This window comes from Maniola hyperantus, chromosome 11, assembly GCF_902806685.2.
Source record: "Maniola hyperantus chromosome 11, iAphHyp1.2, whole genome shotgun sequence".
Classification (NCBI taxonomy): domain Eukaryota; kingdom Metazoa; phylum Arthropoda; class Insecta; order Lepidoptera; family Nymphalidae; genus Maniola; species Maniola hyperantus.
Genome location: NC_048546.1, coordinates 4,798,816 through 4,822,004, shown reverse-complemented (window position 1 = coordinate 4,822,004; position 23,189 = coordinate 4,798,816). Strand labels below are relative to the sequence as shown.

General features: G+C 37.0%; 1 protein-coding gene across 2 annotated transcripts in view; it reads left to right on the top strand.

Moving 5' to 3' along the window:
- The window catches only part of Kdm3 (Lysine demethylase 3), a 219,591-nt gene that overhangs the window by 43,901 nt on the left and 152,501 nt on the right, over nt 1-23,189 (top strand). For both annotated transcript variants that reach the window (XM_034973370.2, XM_034973369.2), the window contains exons 2-3: nt 2,002-2,151; nt 6,060-6,173. In XM_034973370.2, the coding sequence (XP_034829261.1) occupies nt 2,002-2,151; nt 6,060-6,173 (264 nt within the window). The remainder of the gene's footprint in view (nt 1-2,001; nt 2,152-6,059; nt 6,174-23,189) is intronic.

The window sequence follows — 23,189 nt, the reverse complement described above, 5'->3', positions numbered from 1 at the left end:
TTTGCTTATCAGTATCACATGAAACAACACACGAAATCGTGATAACACTGCGTATCTTTTTCATTTCATAATATTTACAACTTAATATCATCAAGTAGGTAGGTAGATATAAGCACAAAACGGAATCGGCATAGTTATCCATACTAACATTATCATCATCATCAACATCAACCGATAGACATCCACTGCTGGACATAGGTCTCTTGTCATCACCTGTAGGGCGATTGTCTAAAACCTGCATCAATCATTATTACAATCTCAATTGTTCTGATTGGCTGAATTTGTGCGATTCTTGTTGCAACAATGCATTGTGGCCAATAGTGAGCGAGCATTAACCAATCAGAGATGATTGCGATCGTGACATTGTAGCTGTCAAACAACCGCGGTAGGGCCACTGGTGCCTTGATGTTCTTGAGTTATTTGAGAGCCATACTAATCTCGTATAGGCTGAAGTCCGGGATATATTTGGTATAGTGTCGGGTCAATTTGGCTCTACTAGGATCTCTAGCCAAATCTTCAACAGGCTTTTGTGTGGTGGTGTACATAACTGTCCATAGAACTTCTCTACCTCTCTCAAGATCTCGGGTTTAAAAATATACATACCTACTTATCTTTAATTTATAGCAATTATTTCAGTTACAATGCATTGACCGATAAGTCGCATTGCATACCTACGAGTACCTATAACCTAGCTACAAGTTAAGATAATACAAACCAAGTATGCTATTATTTTCCATCCACGCACTTAATACAATATATGGGCATATTTATGTGTTTACTACGTTGTGACATTGAAACCGTTAGCTTCATCCGCGTTGAGGTCACACAAGCGATCATTAAGCGTTACCTGTGTCTGTTCCTGTGTAACAACTATTGTCTTGATATGTGAGTAAGATTTAAGAAAAAATATTAACCTATTCATTCATAAACTTTCTCTTAATTTACGAGTAAATATTAGATTTGTGTTATGTTAAGTAAAACGATTTGTAGATATTTTGATGTAGATAAGGGGTACATACCACGATTAATTTTATGTTTTTATTTGTCGATATTACATTATCTACATTAAAATATGTCGTTAAACCACGAAATAAGCTTAGGATAATTCGATTTGTAGGTTTTTTTTCTCTAATGCACACCACTCCGTATTATGCACTCCTTATTAAAAAAAAGTGTTTAAAACAGTCTTAAATTATTTTCAGATTTTAGTTTACAATCTGATGCTCTTATTTGAATCGATTTTTATATTGATGGCAAGACAAAAATATATAAATCTATCACACACCGTTTACGTCGATAGTTATTATTTTCCGTATTTTTTATGATTCGCCAAATTGGCGGCTGAGAGCTGGATTATTTACCCTACTGTTTAAAGATTAACCCTATTGTTTAAAACATATTGGTAACTAGGTACTAAACTTACCTAAAAAATTTACAAGATTTTAGACTACTATTATAGAGCCAACGACGCCAACGAGAGATTGTGTTTTTGACGTCTGTCAGGATAGGTTTAGTTAGGTACCGATATTTACTTACTACGAAGTGAGCTCGCAATTAAGGGCTAACTTGTAATCGAATAAAAAACTTGCATAACCTATAGCCATGTTTTAAATTTGTACATCTCAGTTCTATGGCAGTACAATTTCAGTCCAATGTTGATATTTTTTTGTTTTTATAGAACTCCGCTCATTTCTGAGTTTAGGCTACCATTTATTACAAGGTCAAAGTTTTAAAATTGGGCGGGGTTTTTATGAAATTTGCTTTATTTCGGAACTTCTAACGCACTCTAGTAGCGAAAGGCGGCAACATTACAAAACGCCGTATTCAACACCCGCCATTACTTGAGATGATGTTTCTACTCAGCAACAGATGGCGCTGGCCTTTACATAAAATTATTTCTAAGGGAGCTGGTCCTTTTATTTTATTTTGTATACTTTTATAGTCAACTTATTATTTATTTCAAAAATTTCAAGAGATAAGCTTTATTTTTATTTGTTTCAGGTGTTGGTGGAATATGACGGTGTTGATTGGCAACGTCGTGAATGGGTGGCAGTGCATTCGCGTAGAACGTTTCGTGCGTTTTTAGTTGAAAGAACATTAGTTTGGGCACCTAGAAAATTAGAAAAAGGAGAAGTTAAATGGCCTGCTTTGGTGAGCATAATATTTTTTAAAATAATTTCAAAATTTTTCGTTGCTTTTCGCTAGATGGCGGTAAGAATGTCTAAATGTAAAATATAAATTACCTGTGCTTGTTATAGATGGCACTACTAACCACGTTTAATTAAGCTGTAGACAGTCAGCATTTCCAATGATTAATTACATAATTTTAATTTATCTTCTATGTCTACTACAACTAACTGCTGTACTCAGAGTCCCTTAATCGTTACTTAAGTTTAGTTAAAACGAGACAGAGAATCTTAAGTAACGATTAGCGACTCTGAGTGCGGCTGTATGGTTATACTTTTGAGTATAAGTATTTAAATAAGTATATATCTAGGTAGTTACGCTTATCCCGTACCTATAGTCTCTGCGGTAATTTAGCAGGCGCTGTCAGGATCATATTATTTGCATTTGAACGGGATAATAGATACATACACTAGTCTCTAATCTTTAGCTGAACCTGTAAGAATTTACCTTCTTACCTTTCCTACCGCAAACTATTTTGGACATGCCTTTACACAAATTTAAAAATCTATTAAAAGTACCTATGCTCCTGAAAAAAGCTTTTTACATAATTGAAGATTATCTAAATGATAAAAGAGCGTGGATTTGACCTGCAGCTTGCCCCAGCAACGCGCGGGACTGCAAATCCTTTTTTTACATGGCATAATATTGTATAGGCCAAATCTTTGAAAAGAGCAATCGCAGAGTTTCTTGCTGGTTCTTCTCGGTAGGAAAGGCATTCCGACCCAGTGGTAGATGCATCTGACGATTTAAAAATACTTGTAAAAGTTTAATTGAATAAAAAATATTTTTATTTATTTATTATTACCTATATCTATGTAGGTATTTGTGTAAAGTACAGAGGTGTGAAACCTTGCCTTCCTAATCTAATTTGAAACAGTGACGTCATTCGAAGCCCGCATATTGTAATCGAACCGCTATTGACTTATCATCGTCACTAATGCGTGCAAATATTTTGTAATGGGAGCGATCGCGAATGGTGTTAATGAAATTCAGTTCTCACGTGTCTGGTCGACCTCCTGCGGCACTAGGTAGTACCTACTACCTACGTGTTTTCTATGGGTTCGATTCGATACAATTCGATAAGATTCCTTGTACATTTCTGTACAGTCTACGCGGCAGAAAGTAATGTACATCGGCCTTTAGAATGACGTTTCGGCTTTGTAGAGCGTTGTCCCTGTCACTCATACCTATATGAAGCCGCGTACTGTAGCTATTTATCACACGTGTACACGTTTTAAGGTTCCGTACGTAGAACTGAAACTCAAAATATTTTTTTCATCAAACCCATACGTGTGGGGTATCTATGGATAGGTCTTCAAAAATGATATTAAGGTTTCTAATATCATTTTTTTCTAAACTGAATAGTTTGCGCGAGAGACACGTCTTCCCCCCTGTAACTTCTAAAATAAGAGAATGATAAAACTAAAAGAAATATTTATGATGTACATTACCATGCAATGCAAACTTCCACCGAAAATTGGTTTGAACGAGATCTAGTAGGTAAGTAGTTTTATCGTGCAAAATGTCGATAAAATTTGAATGTAGTACGGAACCCTCAGTGCGCGAGTCTGATTCGCACTTGGCTGGTTTTACATATTATATGTAATATGTAAGTAGAATGAAATAGAAAAGTGAAGCTAGGTTACAGAGAGAGTACCTTTCGTTAAAGAAGTAATTTTTTTTTCATTCAGATACAAGTTAGCCCTTCACTGCATTCTCACCTGGTGGTAAGTGATGATGCAGTCTAAGATGAAGAGCGGGCTAACCTGGAATGGAAGAGGTACGATAGTTTTTTATAGGCATCGTACCGGAACGCTTAATCGCTTGGCGGTACGGCTTTGCCGGTAGGGTGGTAACTAGCCACGGCCGAAGCCTCCCACCAGACCAGACCAGAAATTTAGAAATTATAAAATTCCAAACTCCTGCCGGGAATCCAACCCGGAACCTACAGCGCATACTACTGCGCCAGGGAGGTCGTCAAAAGTTAGCAAGTAAGTTTTAAATAGTACATGCAAACTAGTTCGTCGTTCGTTCGTTTTCCAAGGTAGGCATTGTGGCTAATTCCGTTGTACACAATCTCTAAACTAAACTAAAATGGCACGTCTAAATCTATTGCTATCCCTTTCATAATGATGCTTGCGGAAAAGGATAGCACTAGATTTAGACCTGTTAATTTAGTTTAGTTTAGAGATTGTGTACAAGAGAATCGGCCCCATTGTTGGCACATAATCTCGTATGTACATAGCGGAGGGAGAGTATTGAATTTTGAAGGTGATTTTATAGTTGTTATTCAACTCGAACCGCATAGAATAATGATTAGATCGATCCGGTACGTGGTGCTATCGAGAACTTTTCGTTTCGCATTACGAGAGTTTGAATTTATTTTCATTAGGTAGGTATAGATCCATACTTAATATTATTAATTCGAAAGGGTGTCTGTCTGCCTGCTAGCTTTTCACGGCCCAACAGTTCAACAGATTTTGATGAAATTTGGTACAGGGGTAGCTTACATCCCGCAAATTTACATAGGCAATTTTTTATACCGGAAAATCAAAGAGTTCCCACGGAATTTCAAAAAAGGTAAATCCACGCGGACGAAGTCGCGGGCATCACCTAGTCTGTAATATTTAAAACCTACCTATCAATCGTCGCGGATGTTACTTGTATATTCAGGCTAATGTGTTTCCTGTAATGTCCTTCCCCGGGATGCAAGCTATCGCTGTACCAAATTTCGTCAAAATTGGTTGAACGCTTAGAATAACAAGTTGAACGGATGGGCTGTGAAAGGCTAGCAGACAGACAGACAGACAGACAGACACACTTTCGCATTTATAATATTAGTATGGATTACATTTTTACCCGACTACGGCAAAGACAAAAGAAGGGTTATGATTTTAGCAGGTACTACCCCGCTGCTGGTGGATCCCATTCAATCGCATTTTTTTTGGAGTATTTCTGTTGTTTTATTTTGTAAACATTAAGAAAATATGATTAGGTACACTGTGAAATTTTAGTAGTTCTGCAGTCGTTTTGTAAAACTAGGCACTTTTTCTAAGTAAAAAAAAATTATTTTGACACTGAATCTGTGAGAAAATGCCAACGTTGGGGCCAATGCTAATTTCCCGATCCACATGTTGGGAGAACAGTGTTGGGACCAGCGTTGGGGCCAACGTGTGGAGTGGCCGATCGCCAAGTGACAACCGCGCTGTTCAGACAGAGCGACGCGGCGGGGTTCGAGAATTTTTCCAAACAATAATTTGTATTTTTTTTTTTTAGACTAGGCTAGGGTTTGGCTGCCATACGTCCCGGTACACCGGGACAAGTCCCGGTCTAAGGCATTGTGTCCCGGTGTCCCGGTCAGTAAGTTAGTTGTCCCGGTGTGGCAGTTAGAGCGTATGTCCACCACCGCCGTCAACGTGACTTCAACGAAAAACGAGCAGTCCAGTATTCTTTGTATGAAACTCCTTACTGCAACTCCTTACTCCAAATACGTATTAGTAGGTAGGTATAGAGGAGGATTTCTCTCACTCTACTTTTCTCTTTTCTCCGTTTAGCCTTTCAACCGTGAAAACGTAACAAACAGACAGACTGACACTTTCGAATTTACAGTATCGGTATGATTATGGATGGGTGTCCCGGACGTCCTTTCAGCAATTATAGCAGCCCTAGGCTAGGGTCAAATGGTTGAAATGGATAGTAGGTACCTAAGTACCTATACTGCTTAAGGCGATTCAGTTAGACACAGCTCTAAAACCACTAAAATTTCACCGTATATATATAATGAGTAATGTAAATAATAATTAAAAGTAAAGATTATGTTGAAAAACGCTCATAATAATAAAGTATTGAATGATTTTGTTCTGGTCCTGCAGACTTTCACGCCGCTGTCAGCTGACGTGGTGCTCCAGGCGGACGCGCAGCCGGTGGAGTTCCTCCACGACCGTCTGCTGCGCTTTCTGGACTACGCCAACCTGCAACCATATCAGGTAGGCATTTAAAAATAAAGTTACAACTAGCGTTTCCAGTAGTTGTACCTTCAAAGGAAGAGTGAATAGACACCTTCTACCAGCCGCGTTCTCCTTAAACTGGATCATCACCCACTATTCGATGTGATTGCAGTCAACCGCAAGCCAGAAATCTGGTTGGAAATCAAAATCTTTCTTTGATAGAGAAAACTTATAGGCATAATTTCTAGACCAAGTGACGGTTTGAGCTAAATCATTCAGTTTATGTCAGAAATTGAGTCTATCCTTTTAAAAATATGTGTAGATCATTATAGATCACTAATTAATTATAGATTAATAAACAGAATCTCTGGACTTGAAATGAACTAGATCAACGTTACGTGCGGAAACCTGCACAGAAAAAGAAAGAAAGATACTATAAAAACTCGAGAGATAGTTTCTTTGTCTATGACTGAAACTATTTTGGCAAATTTTTAGTCAAAACAACATTATTAGATGAAAAACTTCGCTCTAAATACTCCAAATATGCAATTAAATTTTACTTCTTTGTTATGTGGGTTGGACCTTTGAGGATAAATTCGGTAACAAAACTGCTTTGTACGTCTACATCACATTTGAAAATCTCGTCAGCTTAGCACATAATAAATATTAAAATATTGTCAACATTGACACTAATAGAAACGGTACCTAGGTGCCCTCTTTCTTGATAGTCTGTTTAAAATACGCTGGAATCGAATAACTTATGTAAACTTGTTTAATCTACTTGAAAGGCAATTTAAAGCAGCAGATGAACAGACTGACCCCTTCGAATTATGATAGAAAAAACCATGACCCTCTTTTCTCTATTTAACACATCTTATCATTACAAATTCAAAGAAATAAATCATTTCATTTCAAGTGACCTTTTTATATTAAAATCCATATTATTATGAATGCGAATGCGTCTGTCTGTCTGTTAGTTTTTCACGGCCGATATGTTTAACTGATTTTGATGTTTAGTAGGTACAGAGATAGCTTGCAACCCGGGGATGGACAGAGGCTACTTTTTATCCCGAAAAATCAAAGAGTATACCCGCGGGATTTTTGAAAAACCTGAATCCATGTGGAAAAATTTCGAGCATCATCTAGTGTTACTATATTTCAATAGTTTGTGTCTGCTTGTATACTAGATGGCATTAGTACTTTTGATACATACAAACACCTTTTTAATAACAATTATTATCTACTACATCCATGGATATATACTGTTAATACTCTTCTGAAAGAATTCTGAAGTTTAATAGCTTAAATGGGAGAGACAGTTACTCTCGTTCGAGGAGAAAGGGGAATATTAGTCATCTATCTTTACCATGCTGGCTATAAATCATCTTAAAAAATATTCAATTTATTATGTTAGTATTAAAATGAATCACCAAAGGCTTATAGCATCGGTGACCCCAAAAGTTGACTCAATGAGTCATACAGTTATGAATGTTATACTTCTATTCCATTAGCTATTGAGTCATTGCTGAGCTCAGCTTTATTGGGTCGATACTGTCCGGGGAAATGACTCCAAATGAATTATGACTGCTTTGGTGTTAGAGCCATAATGTTCTTTGTAATATTTAATCCGTTGCATGTTAGTACCATAGAGATAGAATATATGATATGGTGAAACGTATGCGATAGGCACTCAGAAATCTGAGTAACACACCTGAGTATTAAAATAAGATTTTCTTAAATAAGAACTTGACTGAAGTAGGTAAGTAGGTATAGGTATCATTATTCATAAAAAGTAGGTACATATTTCAGTCAACATTGAAATAATAAAAATAAAAGATCTTATTGAAATAATATGCTTCAATAGAAACTAGAAATCATTCAATATACAGTCAATATACTTACTTCAGTTACTTTCTCTATTGAAAACTACGCGTCTGTATGAAATTGTTTGTGCAGAATGAAACAAATGTTCGCTATCTTAATAGACGAACTTTTAATTAAACATTAAACAACGAGATTGTAAAATAAATAGTGGGTGGTAAAACGCGAAACGCATAACCGACCCAATTTTCGAGTGAGACGATACGAGTGTTTATCCAAAGTTGGGCGCCCGGGCGAAGTAGGTAGATCAAGGACGGTGTCTGCCAAATAAGGGGGGGTGTTCTCCGGGCGACGGGAGGCTTTGTGGGAGACGGGAGGAACGCTGGAAAGGGTATGTTTTGATGCTCGCCGCCCGCTATATTGATTTTCTGCGCCCGTTTCGCCCACGCCTCCCCTTTATTATATACATATTCGAGCCAGGTGGTGGTTATGCCAGTGCCGCTATTTTCGGTTAGCTCGGCCGCCTCCCGGTAAAGCTGTGATTGATTGGCTGTCTCCCGCAAAATTTACTTTTGTCAGCAAGTGCAACTTTCAGTGGTTTTTCTCTTCTATTCTCCCAATTTCGTCGCGTAATTGTCCAACTTCAAGTTCTAATAAAGAAAATTAAAAATTGAATTCTTTTAGTAGTAGGTACAGCTCCTAAATAACAGCTTATTTTCGATTAGATAAAGCTCGTCCGCGTGGATTTAGATTTTAAATCCCGTGGGAGCTCTTTGATTTTCCGGAATAAAAAATAGATATTCTATGTCTAATACCGGATTGCAAGCTATAGTTCTGTATTAAAATTTCGTCAAAATCGAATGGGCGATGAAAAGCTAGCAAACAGACAGACAGACACACTTTCGAACTATAATAATTAGTATGGATTACCTTATCTCTAATACAATATTATATTTCGCAATCTTCATATTTAAGCTGCGAAGATGTTGTTTTGCCATGTCTCTTCAATATGAAAAGACTTGTGATTCCTACATAATTTATTGGGGTCGACATAAATAATTGAACAGTTGTGTAACCAGTTCTCTACCACGTCTCGCCCTGTCTATTGACGCGAACGATTTTGTTAAGAGCAATAATCTAATATTAATTCTATGAATATGTAAATATGCAAAATTATATTCGCGAAGAGTATTGTTTTCTATGAATAATGAAGCAACCTTGTTTGAAGCCTGTGAAATCTTTTAAATATTTCACCGAATATTTTCTATTTTTACCACAAAAAAGCTTTGAAAGATACCTATAATTATATTCTGAATAATGTAGTGATTTTTCTGTGTGTGTTTTTCGACACAGTCTATTCTTGGTTTTCCAGAGTTTATACAATCTGTATATTTCATGAAGAGCGAGAAAAGTGGCCAAATATGTACATTTCCATTGGTTGTGTTGTGTACCATTAAGTATACCTACTATTTTATAAAGCATTTTAACTAAGTACATTTTAACTAGATATTTAAGGCAATCCAAAACTTTTCTAATTAGGTACAGTCAAAATCTGTTATAACAACATTGAAGGGACAGGGATTATAATTTTAAGGCCGCAAAATCCACTAGTTGTGAAACAGATTTTTATTTATTTTTATGCATTAGTTTTTGATTTATTGTGCAAAATGTCGAAAAAATACGACTGTAGTACGGAACCCTCAGTGCGCGAGCCTGATTGCACTTGGCCGGTTTTTTGTAGGTATGTACTCTAGTGTTTTATATCTTTCATAACTTGCTCAAATTCTTTTCAAAGATTATAGCTCCTTTCCAGACAAAAGACAAAGAAAATGACGACGAAAACTCTCACCCCTCGAGCTCGTGTCACAAGGAAGACGAGATTAAAACGCGTTGTTCAAAACTGTGACAATCTAAGTTTATAACTTAGTTATCATTAAAAAACTCAATCAAGCCATAATGAAAGTTTGCGAGTTGGGAGTTGGGACCGTCATGCACGCAAGCAAGAGAAATTGTTACCGCAAATTTTAAACGAGTAAAGTTTGCCTCAGTTGTTGTAACCATCTATTAGACATACCAACTTCCAATTTAAACTTCGATCGGTAGCCAAATGTTTCGTGCTTCTGTAGGTTTATTGGTCCGTCAACTCAACTGAGCTTCTGACATGGTGAGTTGGATCGTGTTGGTTGCTGATTTTTTCGCAATTTGGTTGATAAGTTTTAAGAATATTTGATGCAGTCCTGACTCATTCACTGACTGACTCGTCTACACCCAGCCCATTTACCCTTAGATCTAGAAAGCCAAAATTTTGCACAGAGATTTTCTTTATAAACAAGGAATAATGCCGGATTTATCGAAATTTCTACAGAATAAAGAGGATTTATATTTGCACCAAGCTAGTGACTTTTTGTTCCTTGAACTCAGCATAAAGCTTGCTCTAGTTGAAAATATATTATATTATTTTAAAGGTGTATGTTGTAATTTTGCGATTTGGTTTGTCCCTTGAGTTATTGAGGCTTAAACTTAATTATTTATAAATAACTACGTACATGTTTGTAGTACAACTTGTTGGCACGTGTAGATGTTTTTAAACGAGTAAAGTTTGCCTCAGTTAGCTTGCTCCACTGTCCGGTCCCCTTGTAGGGAGGAATGGGGGCTCTGACATTGATGTAGGCATGTGTAAGATGAAACGAATCGCTCTCTGGTCTCGTGTATGCTATGTAAAATGTCTGCCTTTGGACTCTTTGTTATACTTTTAACATGCTTTTATAAAATTCAGATTACTTAAGATCAGATGATATTGATTCTTTAGGACAGGACAGCACTAGATTTAGACCCGTCCATCAATTTAGTTTAGCTTAGAGATTGGTACTGAAATGATAAAATGATTGCGCCCGTAATTAGGTGACTAATAATGATTATCGAATCGATTAGATAATGATAGACATCGTGAACATAATTTGTCACATATTTATTATCTGTCAACGGCTGTGCTCATCACGTATTTACGTAAATACGTGAGTAGGTACAGCTGTTGACAGATAATATATATAATATACTAATGGAAATCACTCACGATAGTTTAAACGCTAAAATTGTGACATATTGTGGTGTTAAATTTCTAATTCTACTCAGGATCTTCAAAATATTGTTTCTCCTTCACCGATATACCACAGATGACAGAACATCGAGAAACCATGGTCGTTGGCATCCTTGGTCCTATTGAATCTACTCGCACGAAAGGTTTTTGGTCAACGTTTTAGATAGATACGACCTGCTAAAGTTTGGAACGCTCTTCCGGCGTTCGTACTTCCTGCCACGTATTTAACTTAAGTACCTTCAAGGCAAAAGTTAAAGCCATCTTCTAGGCAAGCATGCTCCAACTGTCTACGCTATTGCTTTGTCGTCAAGCGCAAGCATAATATCCTGAAATAAAAATAATTGTTTGAATAGATTTAGAAGACTGGTTTGAGACTCATTGTCAGTAGTACAGAATTCCATGCAGATTCCGTGGCCGATAGAGCGTAACGTTCACGGCTAATCATGCACGGATGAAAGGCATCCGAGCGAGCGTAACGTCGCGTTTGAGTTTCCATTGTAACTTGTTCCAATCGGAACCGGTTCGGTCTATTATTGCGCTTTGATAACAAGTATCACGAACAGTAAACAAAAAATAATATCTAAGTACTTTAGCTATTAAAAAGTTGCAATAGTTTTTTTGTTTAGTCTCGTTTTGGATGCATAACACAAAACCAAACTATACCAACTTACTATAATCTATTTTACTCTAGCTTACTGAAAACATGTAAGTGACACGCTTTGCCGTCGTCTTATCTATTCTGAAGTTTGGTTTTTCCATAGATAACTTTCACTTGTATAGTCCGTACAAAATTACTCCTCACGCGCCATTTTAACTCTATGAGTCAACTGTCATGTCAAAAGTATGGTTCACCTTTAAAATAACGGCTAGACTCGTACTTTTGACATGAAATTGGACACAAAAAGTTAAAATGGCGCGTGGGGAGATAAATTTTACGCGTTATATTATGGTTTACATAGCTCGTCCTCGATGCGTTTCTCTAAGAAACGACTTGTTTACGGCTATGAGAAAATATGTTGTAGACTGAAACTTTACTGAGACTAGACTTTCACATGGTACCTACCTATTTTATTAATTCTCTAACTTTGAATCTAAAATCCGGTCAAGTACAACCCGAGATCTATGCAATTTCATCGATGAATTTCATACGCCCCGGAAACAAAACTAGTACCTAATAATTATTGTTATTTTAAACGCTGAATAAAGTAGGTAGGTACAATGATTTAAAAAATCATTTTCAATATTCAGTGGTTTCTAGGTAGCGTTTTTGGAAAAAAAGCTTCTAAAATTGTACAGTCAAAAACGATAATAATCAATACGTCAGAATTTTCCGATTTGATACCGTAATGCCGTACCATTCTTCGTTAGATGTACAAATATACCGTGGAGTTTCGTTCTGCAGATATATTATTATGTACATACCAGTAGATGCAGTTATTGTTGGTATTTTCTACGCTGTAGCGGAATTGAATAGGTTTAATAATCATAAATGAGTCATTCATTAGGCCATTACGTAGCAAAACGATAAATACAATGAAATTCTCGATGCCATTGTGTATTGTTTTATCACGGTCATAAAATATTCAGATTAAGTAATATTTAAATGTTTGTTTTTTATGCTTATCATACAGTTATTTCGTGTACCTATTGTATTTTATCTTTCCGACTTATTTATTTAAGAATTTAAAACAACTTTGATTAGGTACAGTTAGGCCATGTGAATAACAGACAGACAGACACTTTCGAATCTTACAACATTACTTATAAGTATACATTAGGTATAGGGACAGCTTTATTGGTATGTTTCCTGATTTGATATCATATCGGATTAATCGAAGACAGGTATGATTTTTAAATTGTAGCTAGGTTGATAACTATTATATCAGTTTACTTACATGTTTTAAATATAAGTAAACTGATACCATTATCAGGTAATATCTTATCTTATTCCAGATACTGCATTTCTCGTTAAAATGTGAAATTTTATCACGTGTTGTATTTGTATCTCATAAATTCCTCGAACGCATTAAAGTTTCATGAATCGATAGGGTAAGTATAGGTATGTAATACATATTTTTTAAATTGAAAATGTTAATGTAAAATTTATGTATTACTGTACCTATATCATGCCCGAGTGGAATGGTGCCAAGAATACTGGCTGTATTTTCGCGCTGCACAGCCAGGCTGTTCCTTTGGGCAAAAAAATGTGCCAGCCTTTCTGTCACCATATGAGGCAGTTAGGCGCGGTGAAATGGCTAGTTAGTATTTTTAGCACAATGACCATCTATCCATAGCCTCCATAGAGTCTCCAGTCTCCGCGCGAATTGGAACAAATTGTGATTCTTTATAAAATAAGGATATTTGCGCCGCTTACCGGCTTCAGCCATTTCTGCTGCGGCTCCTGGTCTTGATGTTTCTCTGATACGACACAGGCCAATGTGTGACGCACATCACATCCCACAGTAGGGCCTTCCCTGTTCCCAGGGAGCCACCATCAATCTATCAGGTCTCTTGGCATAATTTCTTTCCATATCAAGCGCAGGTGTACATATCTATGGTGGATAGAGCCCTTTTGATTGGAGCCCTGAATAGAGAGCCCCTGAATTCCAAAAACAACCTCTTTTCCTCACGAATATTAAATGACTCATGGTATAACTTAAATGATTGTTGTAAACTGTTCTCTGAAAAAAAACTTGATTAATGACCTAAAGATTATTTTACTCTGTACTCTAGCTATACATATAGCTTTATTAGCTATTGTGTGATGTAACTTTTCGTCAAGACTAGGCAAGAGTTCAGCTAAGATTTATCAAGACTTTAGCTTTGATTTCTTTAAACAATATCTACGTCGAAATAAATCGTTCTGTAATTTAGCTACGCTACCGAATTTTATAATTTTTATGAATCTACTTTTAACTATTAAAATCTCTCTGAAATAATCTGAGATTTAATAACGTTAATAATCCATGCTCGGATGAGCATGAAGGTTGTATAATGTGAGACGCATTCTAAGAATGTAATATAATATTATGCGTGTATATACATATACATATTACTATTACCATACTCGAACATAATAATATACGTAACATAACTTACTTTGGTTTATACCAAATAATTTAATTAAATACTACGTAAATCTTTATTAATTACTAGCTGATGCCCGCGACTTTGTACGCGTGGATTTAGGTTTTAAAAATCCCGTGTGAACTCTTTGATTTTCCGGGATAAAAAGTAGGTAGCCTATGTTGTATAGAAGCTGGCGTTACTTTGCGGAATTCCATGATATACAATGAACCAAAAGCTTAATTTGCTGTAATCCGCTGAAACAAGTCGAATCTGTATGGTGCAACATGCAGCATGCGAAATGCACCGCCCGTCCTCCCACTGCTAAACATGCAGGAAGAAGCAGCCACCAGGCAAGCAATACGCACCACCACCACGCTGCACCACACGCACAATTGCAAAGTACTTTGCAATTACTATTTCATATTACATATACATATTATTTCTGATATGTATTTCAAAATAAAAGCTGTTATAGCCTAGTGGTTAGGACGTCCGCCTTCTAATCGAAGGTCCTAAATCTAGGAAACCTGCATGCCTGAGAGTTCACCTTAATGTTCTCAAAGGTGTGTGAAGTCTACCAATCCGCACATGGCCAGCATGGTAGACTATGGCCAAAACCCTTCTCACTCTGAGAGGAGACCCGTGCTCTGTAGTGAGCCGGTGATGGGTTGATCATGATGATGATGATGATGATTTAAAAATATTATATTCCTTGTCTTTACAATTTTCACTTCAGTGTAATTTGGTTGTTTGTTTTATTTCACAGTATGTGAAAAGTGGGTAAGTAAATGGGCGATTTTAATGCCATAAGGCATTTTTTTTTAGAGTAGCGACTAGCTAGTGACATAAGACCCAATACTAAAATTGTCTTAGTTTTTACGATTCAGTAGCTCAGTAATGTTCTGACTTCAGAAGTATATTTTATAGGTAAATAATAAGCTATACATAACAGCAGCTGAGCTATTTATTTCCAAAGACTACCTTAGTAATTATGGTTAGTCCTATGGTTAGGTGCTACGGATATAATGTTACTTGTTCCAGTAAATAATCACATGTTATTACTTCTTTCTCTGTTGTACGTTTTCCACAATACCGGTAGCATTTGCGATATCTATTATGGCGTTCTCCATTGTACATTACCACTGCAGTGAGCACAAAAGCCCATTTTATGTTCTCCCGTGTCAGGTTACATGGACGCTAACGCTATTCCCTCTTGTCTCAACACATTTTGTTATTATAACAAGTTTCACCAGCCGATTCACCATCTTCGTTCCGTTGGTATTTCTAAAACTCCTTTCTTGTTGTCTAGAACTAACGTACTAAAATGTGTAAAAGTAGAAATTGACTGACTGACTGAAGGCATACAGCTCAAGCAACTGCATAAACTGCTACTTACCAAGGGAAGATTTCCAAAAGTCATAGAGGCATAAAAGCACTGCTTACCCTAGTTGAAACAGCTTAATAATGTAGGTAGGTACTCATTTCTCAGTATGACCACTAATAGGAAGGTGCTTATGCTACATTACTTATGCCTACCTTGGCTTTAAATATTGTGCACGCCATTGGGGCTAGGTTATTATAAAATCGATGGAATGTATACTTAATTATATTATAATCCATACTTACTTATATTATAGCTATGCAAAAGTAGATATGTGTGTTTGTCCGTTATCTTTTCAAGGCCTATCCGCTTTACCGATTTTGACATAGTCAGGGCGTTTGTGAACTTATCCGTGATTTCACGGATCCGTCAAAAAATACGAATCGAATGTACGTATATTTGTACGGCCACTTTGAAGAATCACGGACACGAACCGAATACGGATGAGTTCACAAAGGCACTTAGCATGTAGCATCTCGGAAACGGAAGCTACTTCTTATCCCGGAAAAGCAAAGAGGTGCCACGGGATTATTAAAAACATAAACTCACGTGGACGAAGTCGCGGAAATCATCTAGTAGGTATGTAATAAATTAGAGTCATCTCTAGTAAGTACTCATTTTGTACGATTCTCCAAATAAAACTCGTAGCTTACGTTTTAAGTTTACGTTAGTTATCACCATTATCTTACAAATTCCACAATTGACAATAAAAAAGTGTACAATGTTACCGTTATTGTATTTTTGCCTATTATCCCTTACTTTCCCAGTATAGAGTGAAAAGCCATTGAACCCACACGTAAAGCAAGATAGCGGCAGATTTAAAAATCTTTATCAGATACGAGTTCTGATAAATAGGGGATAAGTGCACTCTCTGCTCGTAAAACCTTTTCCATTATTCGCCTGCTAAGTAAGTCGGTATATACCTAAACTCGCTAAAACTTTATTTTAGGACTTAATTTTATTACTTCAAAAGGCTTTGTTTTAAGTTTCTTGACCAAGACATTGTTCGGGAATTTAATGTTAAAGTTTTAGAGGATTAGTGCAGAATTTATTCTTTGAACTTTCGGAATGAACTTGAGAGTTGGCTCTTTTAGTTTTATCTCGGACATTTTATGCTATATCCAGCCATTAGTTAACTTAATGGTTGCCTCGTGTTAAATTTTGGCGAAAATACTGAATTTAAACGGAAATAGAGCTAATTTACATTAGGTACATGTTTGTTTAACAAACTAGTAGTATGGGGTTTGTTTATGTTTCAACGGAACAATATCCCTATGGAAGCTGTGTATATGTAGGTAACTGGGTACTCACCAAAGTGTATTGTTTTGAGAAACAGTTAGTAGACCCCTGGGGCGGCCGTTCGTAATACAATACGTGCATAGTTTGAGCAACGTGCAAAGGTATATGGGATTTCTTGGAATTTAGTATTCATTTTAGGATTGCCTTCTTCACGAAGCAAGCATTATTCTATTATTATTATTTTTTACAGATTTTTACGGGAAATGCTGTTTTTTTTTAAATGTATAGACTAGCGCTTTGCTTTGATATGCCTTTTTACTCTCGACTTCAAGATACCCATATTATAACAACTGGAAGGGAAAACTGATGCTGGAAGGGTGTTCCAAATCTTAGCGGTTAAGTATCAAAGATTCCCAGGGATTCAAATTCTGCTAATTATAATCAAAAAATAGCAAAAGCAAATGCAGTAACTTATAAAAGTATAGCAGGTAGGTACTTCTCTGCACATAATATTGCATCAAACATTTGTACTTACTTACTTAGGAAATCAAATGTAGGCGGTTGGTTACGTTATACAATAGGTATACATCTGTTATCAATAATATCGAGTGAAGAGGGATCCGCCGATGCTGTGAAAGGAAATTGAATGATATGTAGTAGGTACCTATCTACTTACTCGATCGCTTCCTGGTTTCATACCAACTATCAATCTAAAGATAGAGATTAATATATGTAGTTTGATGCAAGTTAAATACGCCAACGTCGTAAACGTTAAAAGAAGTGAGGGCTCAGCAATTTTGCGAGTGAAAGAAAATAATCATACACGATCACTTCCTGCTTTCTTTGTTGTTGCTATTGTATATAGAGTGGCATGTAACAAAAACTGTCTGTTATATTTCACACAAAAAGAGGAACTGTAGCGAGGAAGCTTTTTAATTAAAAAGTCCGTTTTAGCTAACTGGTTTAATAATGTAATTATTTTCATTACTAATGAATAAAGGACATATCGTACGTCAATACTAGAGTATTATTTAGTCGATGGCCTGTATGATAATAAAATCGATAATGTAATGTCATATTCAACTCATCTGTAATTAGATATTCTCTAAATTGTTTTATCGATCAATCAACCATCTTGTAATTTGCTTTTAATACTTTACCGTTGAATAACTCATGAGAATTTTCATTAGATATCCATAATTCCATACTTATCCATACTAATAATATATTATACTAATAATAAATGTATTATTATATATATGTAGGCTCGTCAGCACCAGAAGTATGTTATTATGATTGAGATTGAAGACTAAACCACTAAAAGTAACCTTAAGTAATGGTTAACCGGATACGTCAGGATTACAACCTCTAGATTAACCGAGCCCTCGTGGGCGCACCGACAATATTCTCGCACACTACGAGAGACAACACAAACTACCCTCAACTATTAACCTACCGTCAATAATGAGTCATGATAACAACGTCTCTTATGAGACTAGACATCGCTAACTAACACTAGCTAAGTCCCTACCTAGCGACCGGCTCCAACCATCCCCATACCGGCCCCAGACCAACCAGCTAACCTAGCACACCACAACTAGTTCAATTAACATCAACTACAACAATCACGTTTGTCTAATACAAATTGGAACGATACAAATGGACTTACCAGATAAACAGCTAGTGAACACACACTATACCATCATTCACACAATCACATCACTTTCCACAACCTAGTACTTTAACCTTTAACAACTGAAACCACGTTAGGTCACAACAACAATTACAATAACCTACAGTACGACACACATAGTGTCTACTGAGAAGCGCCCTCGGTAAGAGCCACACGAATAATGTCTCGTGACACACTGCGCATCTCATTTTATAATCTCACAATGACGGTGGGGACGATGACGCGATGTTCAATGAGCAAAGTGTTTACAATTAAATGGCGGCGAGCCTACATATATATTATATATATATTATATATATATAATAATACATTTATCCCGGGGAAGGACATAAGAGTTCATTTCAAAAAACATAAATCCACGCGGACGAAGTCGCGGGCATTTTCTAGTTTATAAAGAGAAATAACTTCACGATACGACTCATCAATCGTCGATTGGATTAAATTACAAAACAACGAGAGCGCAACGTTGGCATTGCACGAATCGCATCATTATGTCACGTGAAGCAAAAACATTCTCATACCTATGGTTGCCAGGCGTCCGGATAAAGCCGGACATAGGTAGGCTTTTTGATTGCGTGTCCGGCCAAAATAAACGGTGTCCGGCTTGTCCGGCTTTTGTTAGGGTTTTACATTTCGCAAACGAGCGTGGCCGAGCGCAGGCGAGTCGACTGTCGGTCGCTCCCACAGGCGGCAGTGCAGCCTGACAGCAAGATTGATGACAATAATAAAAAAAACTTGATTTTACATACAATTTTTAGTCGTACCTATTAATAGTAAGACACAAAATCCTCAATAATGTAGGGTGTCCGGCCTTTCTACCCAAATGTCTGGCCAAACTGGCTGTTCTGTCCGGCTATTAGGTTTGGCGACCTGGCAACCCTACCCATACCATCTGCGGCCAACTAATCGGGCCCGTTTGATACTAAATACTATCTCGTATTAACATTACCTTGCATTAAGGTAAGGTTATATTACATTCATCATCCCTTTTTTCACATATGTAATAGGTACTAGCTTATGCTCGCAACTTCGTCTGCGTGGACTACACAAATTTCAAACCCCTATTTCACCCCTTTAGGGGTTGAATTTTCAAAAATCCTTTCTTAGCGGATGCCTACGTCATAATAGCTATCTCTGCATGCCAAATTTCGGCCCGATCCGTCCAGTAGTTTGTGCTGTGCGTTGATAGATCCGTCAGTCAGTTAGTCATTTTCCTTTTATATATTTAGACTAGATGATGACCGCGACTTGGTCCGCGTGGATTTAGGTTTTTGAAATCCCGTGGGAGCTCTTTAATTTTCCGGGATAAAAATTAGCCTATGTCCTTCCCCGGGATGCAAGCTATCTCTGTACTTTTCAAATTTCGTCAAAATCGGTTGAACGGATGGGCCGTGAAAGGCTAGCAGACAGACAGACACACTTTCACATATAATATTATTAAGTATGGATTTGTCAATTCTCTTTTTACATGTTAAGTACGCTGGTGGATTGATAAGTTTCCGGCCTGACCAAGAGATGGCGCCACTAGGCCTACCTTAAGGTGACATTCTATAGTACCATCCTTGGATAGCTTGTAGCTATAGTTTCAGCCCGATCGCCTTGCTAGTGTAGGTTTGAGAGCACGCTGAACAAGACGCCTCTGTGTTTTTCGTAAAAATGGAAAAGCAGGAAAATCGTGCTGTCATCAAATACTTTTATTTGAAGGGGTTAACGCCGAAGGAAATTAAAGAAGAGATAGACTCAACACTGGGGACATCCTCCCCGTCATATTCAACCGTTAAGCAGTGGGTTTCCGAGTTTAAAAAGGGTCGTGTGAGCACCTCTGATGAGCCTCGCTCAGGACGCCCCGTTGAGGTCACAACTCCAGATATGATCGAAAAAAATTATCAAATAGTGCTGGGAGACCGCAGATTGAAAGTGCGTGAGATAGCTGAGACCTGTAAGATGTCATATGAACGTGTGCAACATATTTTGCACCAACATTTGCATATGGAAAAGCTCCGTGCAAGATGGGTGCCGCGTTTGCTAACAGTCGACCAAAAATTGATTCGAAAAAACATTTCTATCGCAAATTTGTCATTGTATAAGCGTAATCCAAGCGAATTTTTGCGTCGATTCGTAACCGTTGACGAAACTTGGATCCACCACTACACTCCTGAAACCAAAGAACAGTCTAAACAGTGGATTGGACCAGGGGAACCAACTCCAAAGAAGGCAAAAACAATTTTTTCGGCGAACAAGGTTATGGCTACTGTTTTTTGGGATGCAAGAGGTATAATATACATTGATTACCTTGAAAAGGGTAAAACTATCACTGGTCAATACTTCGCAGACTTATTGCAACGTTTGAGCCACGAGGTGAAGATTAAACGACCTCATCTGGCGAAGAAAAAAATCTTGTTTCATCACGATAACGCACCAGCGCACACGTCAATCGTTGCGACGGCTAAAATCAACGATCTAAAGTTTGAATTGATGCCGCACCCTCCTTACTCTCCAGACCTAGCCCCGAGTGACTATTTTCTGTTCCCTAACCTCAAAAAATGGCTTGGCGGTAAGAGATTTGCGGACAATGAAGAAGTAATCGAAGCTGTAAATGGTTATTTTGAGGAGCTTGACGAATCAGTCTATAGAGATGGCATTAATAGACTGGAACACCGCTATGAGAAATGTATCAACCTTGGAGGAGATTATGTTGAGAAATAAATTTTTTTTTTTTTAAATAACCTTGTTTTTCTTAGTCAGGCCGGAAACTTATCAATCCACCCTCGTATATTATGACATCACTTATCTTGCACTTTTGTGAAAATTTATAATTTTGCTTTTTATAATTTATAATTTTATCAATTTTTGTAAATACTGTTTATGTTAGTTTGTACTCGTAGTTTAGTTAGTGTAATTGGCTTTATGGCCGTTCTAATTAAATAATAAATAAATAATAATAAATAATTATAATAATAATAATCACTACCTGTTCAATGTACCAGAAAAAACTTGTCTAGATTTGTGCTTATTGTCTTGGTAGTTTTGGTACCTACTCACGAAGATTACAGCTTAAGGGCGTTTGTGCACTCATCCGTCATTTTACGGATCCGTGAAAAAAATACGAATTGAATGTACGTATTCGTATGACGGCCGCTTCAAAGAGAAGATCACAGATACGAACCGAATACGGATGAGTGCACAAACGCCCTATGGAGTAGTAGTACTTAGTTATTTGTCATGGGATATACTTACTTAATTCACCAACATACAACAACTATTTGCCCTGCGGCGGGAGCTATTCTAATACTTTGGATCCCGTAAGTTTATCATTTATTGCCCATTGCCACTTCCAACCCGTACTATGCTTCTCTTACGGACGTGCTCATTTCGGATTTGATCGTGTGAAAAAACTCCAAGCTATCTCCATACTAACTCCATAGTAACTGGCCCTAAGTAGTAAAAATTCGCAAGTCAGACATAATGAAAATAAGAAACCATTCCAACAAAATATATTTCCTATCAGACGAACTGAAACGTTCCCTAGGTAAGGTACCTACGTCCAACTCGTGCTCTACAACTTCGTAACAATTACGCGGTAATCTCACCAAATAGAATAACTGAGCAAAATAAACAGTAAAAGCCTCGGGCGTTGCGTAATTTTGCTGACTCACCGAGACCGAACCATGATATGGCTGCTGCCTAGGGTTACCACAAGACGAATTCTTCTCAAGTCCAACTTTTTCCTTAGAATTTTTCTGACATACTTGTATCCAGAAATTACCAAAAAGGGACGTTTAGTTGAGGGGTTTCAATTTTTTATGAATTTACGAAAGGTAAGTAAATCAGTACCCATATTATAAATGCGAAAGTGTGTTTGTTTGTTGGTTTATAATTGGTTTGTTGGTTTGTCCATCGATCACGTCGCAAGGGAGCAACGGATCGCCGTGATTTTTTGCATGGGTATAGTTTAAAACCTGGAGAGTGACATAAGCTACTTTTTATCCCGGAAAATCACAGAGTTCCTGAGGGACTTAAAAACCTAAATCCACGCGTACGAAGTCGCGGGCATCAGGTAATGAGACAGAGATAATTGTAATTTGTATTGTTAACCATGAAAGTAGGGAACAGCTTAGCTTATTAGTTACTCATTTGTTCTGTTTGTTCATAATGCAAGAGAAATTACAGCTTTTTTTTCTAAAAAATCGGAAATGTGGTCAAGAATTCTCATATAATCACAAAGGAAGGTTCTATGTCTGGTAACCCTAGCTGTGCCCATCAGACCGTATCTGTTACACAAAATACAGGCGAACTAGCGATTACGATGGCGTAATCTTTCGGATTACCCGGTGAAAATGGTTTGACCGTGAAAAATTGTGCTTAAGGGCACGAGAACGTTTTGTTTTTATTTAGGTTTTTTGTACGTTGACAAACTCTTTATAATCGGAAGTCGATTTACGACAGACACGAAAAAGAGAAAGCTTCAAACCCACTGTACATACCTACCTATACCTACTCTCTTTATTTTCTGTATGCACGCACGATGATTGTAGTCAAAACTAATTCATGGTATTTAAGTCGCGTATTTTTGGTAAATTATACCATACCAGAATTACAATAGTAAATTACACTTTAATTGAGTATATTTCAAGATAACTTGCTATCAAAAATAATATTTCTAATTGATATTATTAGTTTCCACAATAACTAAAATTAAACTATACGAAAGATACAACTTGCAAATACAGCCTGCTCTGAGAAGACTCTGTCCCA